The 19,510-nt window shown below is 43.3% G+C and overlaps 1 protein-coding gene across 1 annotated transcript in view; it reads left to right on the forward strand.

Moving 5' to 3' along the window:
* TBC1D9 (TBC1 domain family member 9) overlaps positions 1–19,510 on the forward strand; it is a 386,514-nt gene that overhangs the window by 263,932 nt on the left and 103,072 nt on the right. The window contains exons 7-10 of the mRNA XM_085641600.1: positions 2,998–3,204; positions 6,115–6,285; positions 8,455–8,605; positions 9,241–9,455. Coding sequence (XP_085497726.1) covers positions 2,998–3,204; positions 6,115–6,285; positions 8,455–8,605; positions 9,241–9,455 — 744 coding nt within the window. The remainder of the gene's footprint in view (positions 1–2,997; positions 3,205–6,114; positions 6,286–8,454; positions 8,606–9,240; positions 9,456–19,510) is intronic.

A 19,510-nucleotide genomic window follows, 5' to 3' on the forward strand; every position in this document is an offset into this window, starting at 1 on the left:
ATAAATTAGTCAGTGAAGCAGATAGTTGATAATATCATGTTCATGCTCTCAGTGCTGCTTAATTTATGATCATAACAACCAAAACCAGAATCCTTGATTCAGAGCCAGTTTTTTACTACAGTACTGAAGCAATTATCGTCACTGTTTCACACACGTTGATACAGTGGGCTTCCTAGGTGAAGTGGTTAGTGTTAGGGTTAGAGGAACCCTCTTTGTACATGATCCGATTGTAAGGTGAGCTTTTTTCATCTGAGATCATTTGGCATTGCAGAATGAAATTTAAAAAAGCAAGCTCTGGCCCAGCTGCCAGGCTTTTACTGGATTTTTATTTGACAACCTTTCTGAATTGACTATTTTGTGTTCATTATGCTGTGCTGTGCTATGAGCTGCAGAAGTAAGTTAACCATGATAAGCACTGATCTCAAGCTGGCACTTAATGCCTCAGCATCAAAGTAAGTCTGACAGTAAAGCTTGCCCTGTGCCTACTCCAGATAACAAATAACGCGCTCCTGCAGGGCAGTGGAGCTGAATGCTCTCCATGCAGATTGATTTCATTTTGATTTGGGCTCAAAGTACAAAGCCAACGGTCAAGATCCGCTTCGGTGATATTAAGATATATCCAGTATTTATCAGAGGCACTGTTTCTGGCCCTCCAGTCAGCAGTAGGGCAGATCCCCCTCCCGTCAATGCAGATAGTGACCCTGTATACTAAATGTCCTTGTTGTGTCCTTCAGCCGGGAACCGCTCTGCAGGTTGCTCTTTCTTTTCTCAGCGGCTCTGGACGCGTCAGCTCCTCCATTTTTGGAATACATGTCATGTTAATAGCTAGAACCTTCAGGTTGGCCTCTTCTATTGCTGGCTGTCCGGTTATGAATATCTGCCTACATTGCATTGGGCTCTACGAGGAAACAAGTAAGCCTGCTTCCCTCCCGATAGTTGCTGGTGCTACCAGTAGTAGTCTGGTATTGCCACCTCTCTTACTAGTTCTAACAAAGTCTGCAGCTTCAGTGCCAGCATGATCCGTGTCTGATGTGTGGTTTTCTCGTGTTGGTCTTCGATGCACCTGAAAGACTTTATGTCCATGGTCCTCACTTGTAAAAGTTCATAAGAATACTCGCATCACCATGGAAATCCCACGTATGGCCACCGTGAGACCATATGCTGATGCGATGCTTCAGTGTGTTCAATCACTGCATCCATCCGGTATTGTGTTCTGTAACTGCACTTGTACAACAGTTGTGTCTGATAAGGTTAGTTTGTTGCTTTTTTATATGTAGATTTCTTTATTGGCATTTCAAGTAATAGTGCAGTGTACATTGCAGTGTAATATTTTTTAACATCATAGGATAACAGGCCATTGCACACGCCTGTACAACAGACTGGTCAAGTAGGAAGACAGTTGGGTACTAAATGACAAATCTATTATCATTTATGCAAAATAATCATCAACATCTGTCCGCACTTCAGCAATAAGTTATTGCGTTATGCTTGGTCAAAGAAACCAAAAAGTACTATGATCAACAACCTAGACATGCACACTGTTAGTTTGCTACTCATGAGAAGTTGTGTAATTAATTTTATTACAGTTCTGATTACTGATTCTAACATCCAATAAAATAGTTAGAACAAAAAAAAAACATGAGTTTAATTAGGCTGCAACAGGCTATCCTTTAACTCTACTAGGAAATCAGTGTATAGTCTGATGTTGATTTAGTACTAGGAGTCACAAACAGTATCATCACCCAATGGATGATACCAAGTAGGAGGAGTCTGGCCAATGGGGTGAGCCATGGTGTCTAAAACAGGGTCAGGCGTTCTTTAGAACTAGCCAAACTGTGTCTAGGGTCCTAGGTTGTCAATCAATCAAGCAGGACTTGTAAAGCACGGCTAATCACCTGGAGGGTATCCAGGTGCTGAGAACCCTGCTGCAAACGGGTGTACAGTTGAACAGCCTGGTCTTGAGTCCCTTCCAGAATTCAAGCAGAGAGGATGAGGTTCGGAGGGGGAGATTGTTCCAGGAATTTGTGGCGAGGTAGGAGAAGGAGGGTCTTAGACTGTTGCTTCAGCGGTTGTGAGGGGTGTGAGCAAGGTAGAAGGAGGTGGCCGCAGGTGTCTTGTGGTTTGGTGGAAGTTCAGGAGGTGGTTGATGTATGCTGGTTCTTGGTTGTGCAGAGCTTTGTAGGTGTGGATCAGCATCTTGAATTGACATCTATTGTGAATGGGGAGTCAGGGGAGCTTCTTGAGGTGGGGGGTGATGTGGGTCCGCTTAGGGAGGTTGAATATGAGTCTAGCCGCTTAACTCTGTATGGTCTGCAGTCTTCTAAGGTGAAAGGTGTTTATTGGTGTGCTTATGATATAAAAGCATTACAGCTCTCTGTTAATGGCTTTACCAGTCGTTAAAAGCCTTCTGCATACGTTCTAGTCCAGAGCCACTGGAGAGATCCTGTATGAGGGTGTTTTTAAAGTATCTACTTGAACATTTGCTTACATTTTAGACAGAGTGCAACTAAAATTCTTAATAGGGAAGATAAAACTGAATGCTTAACATCTCTCTATCGGTTGGTTAAGGTGCTTCTCCCATCCTACGTGACGTATTTTCTGGCACTCTTTATGGTGAACAGTCAGTGTGCTTGGATGTACTTGAAAAACACCTCAACACAAAGTCATGTACGACTCCGTGTAAGCATATTTAATGTAAGTGTAGTATACTTCAGTGGATATGGTGGTTGATAATTTACATTTATACTTACATTCATTGACACATGATTCACAACAAAACTAATACAGTACAGCCCAATCCCTGGCAGGGTAGTGAAAATGGTATCGGTGAGTTTTCTCACCCAAACAAACCCCTTGGTACTTGTAGTCCAGCTGCAGGTTTGGGTTTACTTCACTTCATTGTTTCAGTATTTGTTTGCTTTTCCTAGATGAAGGTCTGCTATGTTAGCTTAATTTGCTTCTGAGGATTAATGCCCATTGTTTGGTCTTCTCTTCAAGGTAACAATCGTGGAAAAGGCGGACAGCTCCAGCGTGCTGCCCAGCCCCTTATCCATCAGCACCAAGAACAGGATGACTTTCCTCTTCGCCAACCTGAAGGATCGAGACTTCCTTGTGCAGAGGATCTCGGACTTCTTGCAACAAACCTCTCTAAAAATGTACTCCGAGAGGGACTTTGGCGAGAGTTACAACAGCTCTGACAATGAGGTAGGAAGCAAAGTATCCAAGTGCCCTTTCTTGTTCTGACCAATCGCTGCACTTGTCAGGTTCGAATATTGGGTGAGGACCGGAAGTTACTGTTGTACTTCTCATCTTTGTAGGACATCTACCATGAGCCACATGATGGGGCAAATGCCCTTAATTCAGCCTAGAGGTACAGTACATTCCAGCGCGCTTTCAAGGTGTTTATTCATTGAAACACACAGCAGCCCTCCCTCTCATCCAATTATGATGTATGCAAATGAAGGAGCCCTTTCAGGTCAATGAAATTCATGCAAATTCTGAGGTTCTTTATGGAGTTTAAATGGAAGATTCTGCTCAAACTTTCCAAAGTCATAAGTTGGGTTGCTCACACCTCCATTGTATATGTTAGTCGATGCTTTCATGTTTGGAAATGTGTTCAAACTAAAATCAAATCAAACAGTTAATTATTTTTGTGACTAAAGAAGAAAAATGGAGCAATAACCTCTTGCAAGAGTCCATAGCTACATTTCAAGTTACAGGTGCACAACTGAAAATCCTGCGAGACCAGGGTCAAAAATCTGACCCCTCAAGTACAGAACGCGGCACTGACAAGCTTAGCGGGCCTGGGGTGGAAGACCTCTCTTGGCTTAGCACCACCAGTGGTGCTGCCCTGTGGGGAGGAGCTGTCTGGAAAAGTGCCTGGAGGCACTGTGTTGGCTCTGTCGGATACTCGCCCCTCCCCCAAATCAGAGTCCCACTGATCAGCCTTAAAATGCCCTGGGTCTGTGAGGATTTGCTGGTGCGAGGTAAAACAGACGTAGATAAGCTGGGGTATTCCTGGTGCACTTCACACCTGGTGCAAGAGGTTTGATGTGACTGAATCACCGCTTGCATGTTTCCTGACACCCTGCTTACAGATGTCCTGAAGCTTTACAGTCTGGCCTATGTTCGACAAAAAAGACTGCCTGGAGTCCTGCACTCCGGGTTCTTACCACTCTGCAAACAGCAAACGCGTTCATTTCCTCTGCAGACTGATGCATGCAGATTACCCTGCACCTGGCGTACAGGGTTACTCGCACTCTGCATGCAGGTACATCAGCCTGACACTCACCACCTAGGGTGTCTAACGTTACTCCCATGCGTGTCCTTGCTCTCATGGATGTCGGATCGCACAAATGCTATTGGTAGTGGCGGTGATGCACCCTTCGACCTCCGATGACATCAGAGCGTTGACGCTCCTAAGCAGTCTCTTCTTTGCTGCTGTGATGAGGTGCAAGGAAAGGGTCAAGGAATCAAGACTGCAGGAAACACCCCGTGACCTCTAAGGATCCCTGTTTACTTCCGGTCCTGGCGCTGCCTTCTTGGTCCCCTGAGCTCATGACTGCAAGCGCAAGGCCAGGGTACAAACAGGCCAGCAAGGGATGCCAGTGGCTGTCCTTTCTCGATTTCTGTGCCTGGTCTGTAGTGTTGAAGGTCTAGACCTCTCTAGCTGGCCCGAGTGGCTGCTGGGCTGTAAAAGAGTGACCTTGGCAGACAGAGTGGTTCAACTAACTGTAAGGCATTAGCAACAATAACAACACCTCGTGGCTGCACTGTGTGTTATGCGGTGACCCCCGAGACAGTGCCCCAGTTCTTTGCTCGCGTGTCAGGAGCCTCAATTAGTCACACAAATAAAGCTCTGTGTTATTAATAAGCGCAAGGACGGCCTTGGCTGTTGTTACATAATTACCTCACAGTGAACTCTTTGGAGTTTTATCTTTCTAATCTCCCTCTTATGTGGTAAATGGTAATTGATTGTCAGGTCACAAGGCTGGTGCTGCTGTGTCCACTGCTATTTATTTTTCTGATGTGGGTTACTTAGCAGTCTTTGTAAGCAGGAACTGTCCTGGTGTACAGAAAGCTTTCCCACACAAATGGTGCAAAGCAGGCCTGTAAAAAAAAATGCATCTACATTTTTTTTTTTTTTAAATAAAGTCTAACACATGATCAAACACACGCATATGATTTCCCTCTGCCGTTTACTTCAGCTCAATCTTTCTGTTTAGGGCAGTCAAAAGAAGGCCATGCTATGTCTCAAAGTGTCTGGATGTTATTTATTGAATGCCTTTCCCTGTCTTGGGTGGTTTGCTATGTCTCAAAGTGTCTGGATGTTATTTATTGAATGCCTTTCCCTGGCTTGGGTGGTTTGCTATGCCTCAAAATGTCTGGATGTTATTTATTGAATGCCTTTCCCTGTCTTGGGTGGTTTGCTATGCCTCAAAATGTCTGGATGTTATTTATTGAATGCCTTTCCCTGGCTTGGGTGGTTTGCTATGCCTAAAAATGTCTGGATGTTATTTATTGAATGCCTTTCCCTGTCTTGGGTGGTTTGCTATGCCTCAAAATGTCTGGATGTTATTTATTGAATGCCTTTCCCTGTCTTGGGTGGTTTGCTATGCCTTAAAATGTCTGGATGTTATTTATTGAATGCCTTTCCCTGTCTTGGGTGGTTTGCTATGCCTCAAAATGTCTGGATGTTATTTATTGAATGCCTTTCCCTGTCTTGGGTGGTTTGCTATGCCTCAAAATGTCTGGATGTTATTTATTGAATGCCTTTCCCTGTCTTGGGTGGTTTGCTATGCCTTAAAATGTCTGGATGTTATTTATTGAATGCCTTTCCCTGTCTTGGGTGGTTTGCTATGCCTCAAAATGTCTGGATGTTATTTATTGAATGCCTTTCCCTGTCTTGGGTGGTTTGCTATGCCTCAAAATGTCTGGATGTTATTTATTGAATGCCTTTCCCTGTCTTGGGTGGTTTGCTATGCCTCAAAATGTCTGGATGTTATTTATTGATTGCCTTTCCCTGTCTTGGATGGTTTACATATAAAACAAGGCCTTTCTGGAATGATTTGAACCTGTCAGCAGGTGACACACTTCCTCTTTTTCTCTTTGAAGGTGTTCCCTAGGGTGAGCAGTGGCGTGTCCTCCAGTCCCCAGAGTGGCCTGTCCTCAGCCAGTGATGGAGAACCGCAGTACAACTTGAATGGGAATGGCGCCCCGACTGCCACGCAGACCCTCATGAACATGTACCGCAGAAGGTCTCCAGAGGAATTCAACCCCAAGCTGGTAACTGCACTGCTTCACTTTCTTTCTGAGGGTATTTAATGTGCCTTAGTTACTCAGAGAGTAATGCATTGCTTCCTCCCACCGTGAAATAGTGTGTTATGTTTTAGGGCCAGAGTTAAGTGGATTTCGGTTTGGGGGGATACGTGATGTCAGGAAATCGCGATTACGAGTCAATCGCCACGGAATGGAGAACAACTATGTGGACCTGCTTTTCCCCGGTCAGATTACACACAGTATTCTCTATTACATGCTGATTATGGTTCCTGTTTCTCTTACCAAGATGTCCAAGATCTTCGGACAAGGCGCTTTTAGTGATCCCTCGTATTCGTACCTCAAGTTATGGGGCAGATCTTTCTCTTACACAGCCCCTTATCATTGGAATTAACTCCCTCTTAGCCTTTGCTCTTGCCCAGATTTCCCCTCCTTTAAGAAGGGGCTTAAAACTTGGCTGTTTTAGATTCCCTCCATTTCTTTTCTTGTGCAGCATAGCCCGAGATACTCATCTGGGAGTGAGTCATGCACGATATCAAATGACCAAATAAATACCACTGCTCTGTGGGCAGCGTAGGTTCAGTGTTGGCAGGGAGGAATATTCCATATTCCCCTATGGAACAGGAGGGGTTGGGGTAGGAGACGGGGGCAAGCTGTACTCTGAGCTTCTTTGATTTTATTGGCTAGATGTTTCAGCTGAGAAAATTCAACTGATGTTCTGGGCCAGTTGTGGTCTGGTGAGACTATCTGGTTCCCGGTACCTCCTCTCTGCTTGATGTCTCAGAGTAACTAATTGTTTGCCCACCTTGCTTTTCCGTCTATTCATGTCCAACACTCTAATGCTCAGGCTGAGTAGCAGACACACTTCCTCTGAAGTTCACATTACAACTTGGTCTTTACTTTCTACTGGCTCTTGGTTAAGACAAATGCCCCTAATCTTGCTGCGTAGGGTCACATTGTTTATAAAAGCCCCTAAGTATTTAAGCTCTTCCAAGATGAAGTCTTGATTTAGAACTTATTTATTGCTTTGAACTAATTCCAGAGTTCCTTCTTTTGGTCCCTTCCCTGTTTCGCAGGGGTATTTGCCTTCACGGTTTTTAGCTCCCTGATGTTTTGCCTCACCCCAGGATTTCCTCGTTTCCTGTATAGGGCTGCCCCTTCAACCATTTTGGCTACCTTCTTGACTTCTATGAGATTATTTTTGTAGGGGAAATTATTCTATATGCCAGAGAAAAGCTTGCACAGGGATTTAAAGAGCCAACCTTTTTTGCCACTCTGACCTTGTTCCTCTGTCCAGTTTGCTACCGCGGGAGGCCATATACATAACTGATCCGTGCTCTGGCAATGTATTCAAATGAACCTGGATGCTGGACACAGCACCACGAGGGAGGAAATTGAGCAAATATATCTTTGCCTTAGGCTTGGATAGAGTAACTTCTAGTTACGCCTTTTTTTCCTTGACCAAAAAAATCATGTTTCTTGGCTTCTGTGCCAATGGGAAAAAGCCTATAAATCATTGTAAAGATGGTGTCCAGGCCAGACATCAAATAGCACGCGGGATGCTCCACTCCGCAAGACGACAACGGAGAAAATGCAGAGTACAGAGTACAGTGGATTAAAAACTGCAACCTCCATTTTAAAAAGAGAAATACAAGCATCATTGACATGCTTTCTTCTCTGCTCACTTTTAGGAAATATTTCGGAGGGACAATAACGTTTTCATGAACTATATTTATGAAAATAACTGCACAGAGAATTAAAAATGAAATGTATGGATAAGTAAATCTGAAGTTCGGGTTTAGGAGAAAGCTACTGAAGCATGCTGCTATGGCTCACTTGTAACATCATTCAGAGCAATGGCAAAGCAGACTAATTAAAAAATATGAAGATGTTTAAAATATTTACAAATCCATGCAAGCATTCTGAACTTGGTTTATCGAAAATGTAGATGGGAGGTTTAATGCAGCGAGATAGGTGGAAGTACAGGGGAGATGATGGGCCAAAGCTATTAATAGCACATTACTCTTTTGGGAAGTGACTAAACTGAACTTACTTGCACTAGTTCTGCATTTGCACTTGTGATCCTCTATTTTCCTCTTCTTTCGCTTCCCTACTTATTCAGGTATCAGATGATCTGGTAAATCTGTTCCTCAATAGTGTATTTTCAATATTCTTTAGGCCAAGGAGTTTTTGAAGGAGCAGGCGTGGAAGCTTCACTTTGCAGAGTACGGCCAAGGCATCTGCATGTACCGGACGGAGAAGACCAGAGAGTTGGTGCTGAGGGGGATCCCAGAAAGCATGCGAGGGGAGCTCTGGCTGCTTCTTTCAGGTCAGTAGTAACAGCTCTTCGCTGCCCACTGTCTGCTGCCAACAGCAATGTTGACTCACAAATCCGTGGGTTCTCACGCTGGGAGCACAGGTTTGCAAGGCACTAGATGAGTCCGAAATGAACTAAAGTCCAGTGATATGTATACCTTTTTTACCTTAAGACTGAAATACAGCATCTTCAAATACATTTACTGAAGCTGTAATCAAATTCGTCAAATTCATTTCAGAGACAACAAGTACAACATATTTAATAACAAAATTATCATGTGAATTACAACACAAGTTGCACCATTTGTGGGTCTCGCCATCTAGAGGCCGGGGTCAGATATTGTATCTGTTTTTTTGTAAAACTAAGTGTGCATATGCCATGGGCAACTTTAGGATAACTCACTATAATGCTGTCCCGAAGTCGACAATACCCAACACATCAATGCTAATATCCGATTGAAATTGCTGATATAGTAACATCAATTTGTAAATTGTACGTTTTCTGCTACTTGCCATAGTCTAGCACCCCCTCAACATCCTTTCATTCCCTCCAAGGGAGTGCAGAGGACAGCCCAGAGTTTTAAAACTAATGTTATAAAGTGCTCCTCACACCCATCTACAGCTCTTGCTGATGCCTTCCGCTTCTAGGGGCCATTAACGAGATGGCGACACATCCTGGCTACTACGAGGAGTTGGTGGAGAAGTCCATGGGGAAGTACAACCTGGCGACCGAAGAGATTGAGCGGGACCTGCACCGGTCTCTACCAGAGCATCCTGCCTTTCAGAACGAGATGGGCATTGCAGCCCTGCGGAGAGTGCTCACGGCCTATGCCTTCAGAAATCCAAACATAGGATACTGCCAGGTATGTGAAGTTACTGCAAGCACTCCTTTTTACCTATGATGAACTTTGCACTGTTTAGGTAGGTGGCGTTGGTGTTTACGGTCTTGTCTACATCATCTTTTAAGCTTTGTGACTCTTCAAATTTCTCGATTCTAAAGAAATGGAACTAGTCCTTGGTTGGGATAAGCTGCACTCATAGTGCAAGTGTACAGGTTCCTGCGCAGGATTGTGAAAAGCACGTCCTTAAAATGTTGTATGACTTTCTCCTTCCTCACACTATAGGTCGCTGTTGTTTATAGAAAAAAATATATCCAATTTACTAAATACTAATTTACCTATGTATCCATTCAATAAATCATCGCTTATTGCATTGACTGATATTTGACAGAAACTACTGACATTTTGTAATTGATTTGCTCTGTATTTTCATGTTTTGAATTTAAATATTTCCTTGAAAACACGGTTTGACATATTTCTAGTTTGAGACAAAAGGTGAGAACAAACAGTTATGATCTTTGTGCTACCTATGTGTCTTTAAAATACAAGCTAAAAACGTTAAGTTCGAAGATAATAAGAAAATAAACTATCTATGCGGGAGCAACTGAAAGAACAATGTTTTCAGGGGAAATATCAAGACATACACTCTGTGAAATACATAAAACCATCCTCACCCTAACTTTAAACCAAACTTGATTCTAACCGAGGCACTGACCCGGTCTTTAACTCATAATTCTATCATTTGAACTTGTTCTCAACTTCTTTAAATTTGTATGATTTTTTGTTGTTATCTTGTCCTTGAGTACTATCTCGAGTAGGTAAAGCCTGACCCCGAGTGAGTCCCTGACAAACCCTTTTTGGGGTTCGTCATGGCAAGCAGGGACTGCTGGCCTACAACTGTGGTCGTTGAGGTCGTTTGCCTGTGATGTGTCCTAGGGTCTGTCCTACTCTAGCTCTGCAAACCAGGCCAACTACACCATTTCCACACTTAAGCCTCAGGGTTGCATGTACGAGCAGTCAGTGTCTTCTCAGGAAGGTAGTGTGGTGCTACAGGGTTATCTACAGCAGAATCAGTAGACTAGATTAAAGCACAGGCGGTGGCTTGCAATGGGCGCAGATGAGAAGCTTCCGTGGTGTCTGTGACCAGTAGGTCAGTGCATATTTCCTTCTGTTCTGTCTAAGCGGGTTTATAGCTAACTCTTGGGTGCCACATAAATATGTAGTAAAAGGTCAGGTTCAGTGGAGGTGATGGTTTTACCTAAAATGTTAGGTGGTTGTTAGGCCTGAGCTTGGAAATGGGGCCGCAGATGTGCTTGTGGATACCAGTCGTGCTGGAACCATTTTCAGAGTGGCGGTGCTGGGCGGTGGTCTTTGTTCACTAAAACTTTATGGATTCCAAAAAATCCCAGTGTTACCGAGTGAGGAAGTGTCACTGCTGAGGGAAAACCTTGAAGTGTTTGTGTTTGTGGCTGTGTGGCAGGGGAAGTTCATAGTGACATTGAAAGATTATTTTTCAAAAATGTTGTCCGATGATACATTTAGGAACAAAATGTTTTTAGTATATTGGTAAATTGTATTGGAAATGTGGTTTGGTAATCTACATGGGTGTCAACATTCTTTTTTTCATGGGAGGGGCATAATTAAAAAAAAAAAGTAAGATCGTGCTGCCGATATTATACCAGCAGTGCGATCTTGAATTATTTGTAAAGGAAAAACGAAAAATCCAGGATCCCGGAGGGGGTCTTAAGCACCCACCCTACCCCCACTTGCGGACGCCCATGGTCTATGGGCTTTTATAGTATGCACATTCACCACTAAACTTGTGTTTTATTTTAATTCTGATAATAAATCACCTGAAACGGTCACTGCAGAGCCACCTCTGTATCTTATTTGTGGAACAGCCGGGTTGTAGTGTCTTTCACAAACGATAATGGCCTCTTTATCGATTCTGCCTGTTCAGTTCACACGTCTAGTCTCAGACAAAATGCCCAAAGTATAAAACATTCAGCACTATTATAATTTATTGTACTGTTTGTCATTTTTGGATATTATCATAAAAATGCTTTGTGCTAATACCAAAAATAACTCTTAGCTTTACTCATGAGAAAACAGTCACTCCGAGTTCTTTTGTTAAAGTTATCTGGAGTCCTTGAAAGATTTGCTATCTGTAATAACCAGAAATATTGAGATACCTGTCAGTCTGTCCTCTGCTATTGACGATACCCAGAGTCACTCAAGTTCAAGTTCAAAAGCTTTATTCGGTATGTAAAAATACAACCATAAAAGCAGAACAAACAGTTAAAATACATATTAGACTAGAATGTCATATACACAGGATATTACAAAAGAAAAACCAATATTTGACACATTGTTAAAGTGCATAGTGCTTCATTAAAGAGTCCAATATTAAACTTAATTTCCAACAAGCATCCACATTGTATTTATAACAAAGTGCAAATTCCAGGTAAGTTGTCTAATATGTGCAAATAAGCAAAAATAATAAGTATAGTAACAATCCTATAATTACAAAATTCATCTAAGGTTCACTTAGGCTACAAGGTACGTATCAGAGTCTAGGCGGTACCTATAAGTGCAGAGTATATAACAAAAGGAACTAATCCATGCAGACTAAGGATTTCCTTATACTCATACATTTGAGCACATAGGATGCCACAAAAAAACAGGTATCCGGGCTTTCTAGAGTTGTAAGGAACTTCATTGCTGATTTAATAGTGCGTATCTTATTTTTTAAAAGGATAGGTTTTAGATAAAATTTCCTAAAATGACAATAAAACTTACAAAACAATAAAAAGTGACAGCAGCTTTGTTTTGAAATATTATCACAAGGACACAGCATATTGGATTTGATCTTTATATCCGGGAATGAGACTAGGTGGTGCACAATCCCGAGCCTTAATCGGGTTAGGACAAATCTATGTTGGTTGTAAGTCACGATCTCTAGATATGTCTGAAAACCTCTCCTTAAGTTCAGATCTAGGTAAGAAGCAACTGTTATTAGATTTTTGGACTGATTTTCTCTAGCCGCATTCTTAAATGCTAGGAACTTCGATTTTATGTCTTTCTTTGGTATCAGTGCAGCTGCATCGGGGTTCAGACGAATATTACATTCAAACAGAAGATTGAACCAATAGTAGATATAACTGAGCCAAGGTATACGAGATAAATTATCAAGTTTCAGACAGTCTTTAATAATTGATTGTGTAAATACTGTCTCTGTTTTAGACCAGATAGATCGCCAAAGCAGCAATGGGCGTAATGCCGCTAAGTCCGCAATAAAATCAATACCGGCTTCCAAGTGAGTTAAAATATTGGGGACCGAGGATGGGGCGCATAGCAGTTTCTTCAGGAACTTATTTTCGTCACTCTGTAAACCATCAACAGAATGGTGGCCCCAAACTCCTGCCCCATACAAGGCAGATGAAATACACCTAGCTTTGTAGATGGCCAGCATGTCCTTCACTCTCCTTTGCCCTAACTTAGCCGCAAATCTAAAAATACTACTGTTGTTTCTGTTCATCTTTAACCTCACAGTCTCGTCCTCTTTAGACCATTTCCCATCGCCTGAAAATGTTATCCCCAAATAGCAGAAACTGTTGACCGATTGTATTTTCACTTTGTCGATAAAGAAGGAAGAGTTGGATTTCACCCTCTTTCCACACGTCATAACAAAAGTCTTACTTTTATTAATAATCAGTTTCCTCTCATTGGTAAATAACACAAATCTGTCTATAAGGCGTTGCAAACCATTCTGTGTTCGTGATAAAAGGACTGCGTCGTCTGCGTATAATAAAATAGGGGTAGCGCTGCCATCAATCGATGGGGCGTCTGAGGATAATTTACTTAAAATCATATCAATTTCATTTATAAATAGTGAGAATAAAAACGGGGCCAAAACGCACCCCTGACGAATCCCTCGTGCAACTTTAAAAAAAGGTGTACATTCTCCCATAGGACCATAGCGTACTTTGCATGATAGGCCGGAATATAACCGGGCCAGAAAGAAAACACACTCTTTGGGAGCACCAAGATTTAACAGGGTGTCCCAAAGGATGTTATGGTCTACAAGATCAAAGGCACTGCTTAGGTCTGCGAAACAAAGGAAAAGATTCCCCTCCTTAGCAACAGTGTATTTATGTATGAGGAGGTCTAAATTAACACACTGTTCCAGCGTCCCCAGACCTTTCCTGAATCCATATTGTGCCTTTGAGATTATCATGTTGTCCTCGGCCCAAGTCTCCAACCTATTTAAAATTATTCTACTCAATATTTTTATCGATGCATCTAATAGAGAAATGGGACGATAATTACTTGCCTCAGATCTGGAACCCTTCTTAAACAGAGGAATAATTATGGACTGGCCCCAGGAAATTGGCATCTGACCCACTGCTGTTGCATTAAAGAACCTGGTCAGGATGGGGGCCCACAGATCTAACTCGGATTTGTACAAGTCCAGCGGGACTCCATCCGGACCTGGCGCTTTTCCGCCCTTACTATTATGTATGCCTTCGTAAACCTCATCAAGGCCGATATCTAAAGGCAATCTAGGCCAGGTATACACATTGTCCATATGGGAATTTAAAATCAACCTATCCGGATTAAAAATGTTTGAAAAATGAAGCATCCATGATTGACAGTCGACATAGGAGGTTATTTCTGGCATTGAATCGTTTTTTAGGAAAGGACTATTTATAGTTTGCCAATATAACTTACTATTGTTTGTTTCGGCCGCGCAGCTAAGATTGTCCCAGGCCTCTTCTTGGAGAGCTTTTTTCCTTATCTTAAGTGATGTTTTATAGGCAAAACGACAAGTTTTAATTGTTATACAATCACGTGGTTTAGAGCTCATAGCATGTTTTAGAGCTTGAAGGGCCTGTGTGCAACTTTTATCAAACCAACCAGTGTTGATTTCTCTTTTCCCCTTGCATGGTTTGGTAAGTAGGTTGTCGATTGCTTCATTAATAGTACATAGGTGGTTTAATATAACTTGCGGGTGTACCTCATCGCTAAGACAATAGTTTATCTCCATGGTACATTTGCTTAAAACCTCCGCCAACAACTCGTGTGGGACAACCTTAGTCCATTTAATCCTAAACCCATTGGGTCGTACAGCCTCGATAAAATTAATACGATTGCTAGCATCCATATTTTTAGGACCCCAACAGTGCAATGATAAAGAAATACTATTATGATCACTTAAGATCTGTTCATTAACACTCAAGTTGGAATATGCACAATCGTTAGACAATAAAATGTGGTCTATATATGAATTAGCTCCTCTTCCAGTAAATGTTGGACAGTTAACGTTGGAGCTATTCTTTGTGCAACTTAGCATATCCAAATCAAACTTTGCTAACATCATATTAAGAGTAGTGCCGTACTTACAGTGTGGGAAGTGTGAACAATCATATCCCTCCAAGATACCACTTTCCCTTGTTAGGCCACATGAGTTACTCGAGGCATAAGGGCAAGGACTTATATTAAAATCACCCAACCAGAGGATTATAGATTGGTGACCTGTAACTGCCATTGTCCTCTCAATCTCATTTTCAAGCTGGATCAGGATTTTACCTCTGTCGGCAGTGAATACATTATTATAAAAATTTATCAGCAACAAATCTTTCCCTTTATCAAACTCTAGACATAAAACCTGGGAATAGACATCCACTGAAACACAGCTTTTAACTTTACAAAATCTTAGTTTGGTTGATATTAAAAGCAAGAGACCACCTTTGGCTCTTCCAGCATTTGAGCTCACTGCGTTCAGGCTGTGTGCTAGGTATCCCTCGATAAAGATAGGTTCCTCACACCACGTTTCTTGAAGACATATTATGTCGTACCCCTTGTTAATAAAGTCCTTCCACAGAGGGGAATCTAACTTCTTTTTCAACCCAGCAATATTCCACGTAACAACGCGATAGGCTGTATCAGGATCACACTTGCCCCCTGTATGGACATTTACAGGGTCTACCGGGGAGAAGTCTGGGTTTAAAGGGGGGTCTGCAATGGTACAGCAATTCTGATTCTTTTTTTTAATTCCTATGTTCTCCATGACGACATCCACCGTGATAGGTTCGGGTGGAGGTGATAAGGGAACAGACACTATTTTATCAGTAAGGTCACCCCTCGCTACTATCTCATTCGTATTCCTTGTATTATCGGGCAGTCAGTCATTTTCCTCCAATGAGGACAGGGCAGAGTAATGGTTAAAAAGGGGGATGGTATAATCCCTTTGCCAACTTGATTCCTCATTAACCTGCATGTTCCTTCTGTTAAAATACTGGGGAGCTTTTAGTGGGAAAAAGGGAGGATAACTACCCCCACCCCTGATTAAACCAGGTTCAAACGGCTCGATCTGTTGGGGCCTTGGCAATTGTAAGCCATCTAGATAGCTGTAAAAATAACCTAAAGGCCTAGCAGAGACCAAATTAACTTGGTTGGGTAGGGAGGCAGCTCTTAGGAGGACGGTTGCCACATGTTGTGGGTATCTAAAATTTACTATTATACAGTCCCCTAAGGTAGTTTTCCTTCCTTCTCCTATCCAGCTGACTCTGCGGGTGGATATAATATCTTTAGCCAGTGCCAGTGGAAACCCACAATTTTTATTGAGCCAGGCAAGTGATTTGTTTTTTAAGGAATCGTGAGATTCCTGGCTAGAGTTAAGCATACTAGAGTCAACCTCCGGAACATTAATCAATACCACTGTGTAGGGGGCACACTGTGGTGGGAGGTTAACAATGTGGTTTCTCTTATGCTTAATATGTCCATCATTTCCCTTGGCTACAGGCTTCTGGTTATTAATTGGGCATGTATGTGCAGAAATTACTTTTCCTGATGAAATGGCTACATTAGGAGGTACAACAACTGATGTCACAGTGGAAGGTGCGTCCATGGGCCGACTTAACTGACAACTGTCCCCTAAAACCGAAGGGACTCCCATACTGTGAGTGTCAGACGGCCGCAAAATAGATTCCATGGCACCATCTATAGGTTTATGAACAGGGGGGGGGTAACATAGGGGAGGATCGTTTTTCATAAGAAGCCAAAAGGCCCTTTAGTGTATCTACTTCATCTGAAATTACCCTTAGTTTCGCCAACAGGGGACTAATGATAGACTCTAATTTGGTCTCAAAAATTGACACCAAGTGTCCTATTGAGTCAGCATGCAGAAAGACCCCCTCAGCCTTGTCATTAGTCCCCGATTTATCTTTTGACGAATCTAATGAAACCCCCCTGCCTAATTGAGAAGAACCCTGCTTTTTTGGCTTATAGGTCCCCACTCTCTTTACTTGTACTTTCCTACATGCCCGCATTTTCCTCTGCATCGGGGAGGGAGTTAGGGTGGTTTTAGAGCGGGCTCTAGTAGAAAGGATAGATGAATTCGATGGGGAAGAGGGTTCATCAATACTTCCAATAATATCCATATCAGGGAGTACATCAACATCCACAATCCCAACAGCATTGCCAGTATTACCCTTACAGCTTTCAGCAAGTGTTTCGGTATTAGAGACTGATGTGTCCACTAAGGAGGCTTCAGAGTTAGATCTGCCCAGTGAAAGTCTCCGGTCTTTGTTAATCTTATTCACAACTTTTACCAGGTAATTGTCCATAGTCCTCTTATCCCCTGCACCGGATTGGTTAGAAGACTTGGACTTCGACATCAGCGAAGGCATAGACATATGCGGTAACCTTCAGAATGGATATGTGTATAGGATTAATCACTTACAGGTTGAACGACGATCAGAGTTCCGTGGCCCTGCCCTGCCTCCTCCTGCCTCTGACGGCCACAGACGGCCCGCCCTCTGCCCGGGCTCAGCCCGGCGCCGCCCGCGCGCGTCCCGCGACGCGGAGAAAGGCGCGAGTTTTTAAAGCGCCTCCGGGCGCGTTGGCAGCGTCAGCGGCCGCAGGGGTGCTTGGGGGCTGTAGTCCCCGCTCTCTGCCGTGAGGTGATGGCGGCAGCGTGGGAGACGATCAGCGGCGCCAGCAGCGCCAGCGTGGCGGCGGTGGTAGCGTGGCCAGTTCCCTCCAGGGCAGCAGCAACAGTGGCAGGTAGGAAGTTCTGGTAGTTCCCCCGCTCCTCCGTGAAAGGCGCGAGTTTTTAAAGCGCCTCCGGGCGCGTTGGCAGCGTCAGCGGCCGCAGGGGTGCTTGGGGGCTGTAGTCCCCGCTCTCTGCCGTGAGGTGATGGCGGCAGCGTGGGAGACGATCAGCGGCGCCAGCAGCGCTAGCGTGGCGGTGGTGGTAGCGTGGCCAGTTCCCTCCAGGGCAGCAGCAACAGTGGCAGGTAGGAAGTTCTGGTAGTTCCCCCGCTCCTCCGTGAAAGGCGCGAGTTTTTAAAGCGCCTCCGGGCGCGTTGGCAGCGTCAGCGGCCGCAGGGGTGCTTGGGGGCTGTAGTCCCCGCTCTCTGCCGTGAGGTGATGGCGGCAGCGTGGGAGACGATCAGCGGCGCCAGCAGCGCTAGCGTGGCGGTGGTGGTAGCGTGGCCAGTTCCCTCCAGGGCAGCAGCAACAGTGGCAGGTAGGAAGTTCTGGTAGTTCCCCCACTCAAAACTGTCTTTTTGCTAAACGTAGACACACACAAAAATTCTCCTTTTTATATCGTTGATATTTGTGCTTTTGTTAATTCAAATATATTGCAAAATCTATTCTTAATACTATTTATAGTATGCCAGACACCTTCTGTTGATAATACCCAGAGCCTTATGCTTTTTAACAGACTCACCCTTAGCTCTGCATCTTCTAGTACTCAGTTTAACAGTAATTCTAGGACAAGGAAATAATTGTGATTTTAATGTGGCACTTTTAATGAGGGTCCAAACCTTTTGCTAAAGAGTAGTTCTAGAAAAGTTTTTCTTAATTTCTCTAACCAACGTTTAAAGGAGTATTCCACATTTATTTTAATGTTATAGCTCTCAACAGTGTGTTGAGTTTAAGTACAATAGTATTTCCCCCTTCACAAGGAGACACAGACACCACAGAACTTACAATCGTCCGTAAACATGACCTGGAATCAAATGTCTCTTAAGGTTGACAGGCATGAATACCTCCACAGCTGTCTCTGATTCACATTCACTAGAGTCCACATTTAAGAACATCTACACATTTGCAGTAACACAACACAAACCTAGTCTGTCTATCCCACATGTCACCAAGACATGTCTAACATTGATCACACTGCACTCCCACACTCTTCCACCAAAACACAAATGCTTATAAGATTAAGAATTCTATCTCTTACCCTTTTTATCTCCAGTATATACTGAGTTACAGTGATAGATAACACTATTATTATTATTATCAACACTTGTAAAGCGCAACTAACACCCTACGGGTACCCTGGCGCTGTGATACGAACGTCTCGCTGGGCATAGATACGAAAGGAGCGCAGTTACCAGAAAGATTAGCAAGATGGCAGAGGTCAAACTCGAGGATAAAGCCATGTCTTTATCCTTTTTCTGAACTGCAAGAGATCATCCACTTTTCTGATCTCAAGTGGAAGTTTGTTCCAGAGGCGTGAGGCTGCCGTGCTAAAGGTCCTGTCTCCTGATTTAGTTTTTCTGACTCTGGGCACCCTCACCAAATTAGCCATGGAAGAACGAAGAATTTGCGGAGGGGCATACCATGAGAATTTATCCTGCAACGATTTGGGTCCAATGCCATGCAGAGCTTTAAACACTATACATAGTGCATTGAATTGGATTCTTTGCGATATTGGCGGCCAGTGCAAATCTGAGAGTGCCTGTGAGGCGGAGGAGCGACGTGGTCTCATTAGTGTCAACTTAGCCGCCATGGTCTGTATTCTCTGTAGTCTCTCGATTCAGTATCTTGGAGATTCCAGCAACAGAGCATTACAATAATCCAACCTACTAAGGATGGTACTTCTGGGAGAGCACAAGCCTGGTCATCATGCACAACACAAAAACAAACCCACACAGCCAGCTAAACAAACTCGGGTACTGACAACTAAGCACACTGTTCATAGTACCATGATACCCTCTGCAAAGTGCATTGCTGATACGCCTGCAGTATGAAGTTCTATATAATTGCAGTTACAAAACGTACTT

The sequence above is a fragment of the Triturus cristatus genome, chromosome 2_2 (assembly GCF_964204655.1).
Source record: "Triturus cristatus chromosome 2_2, aTriCri1.1, whole genome shotgun sequence".
NCBI classification, from domain to species: Eukaryota; Metazoa; Chordata; class Amphibia; order Caudata; family Salamandridae; genus Triturus; species Triturus cristatus.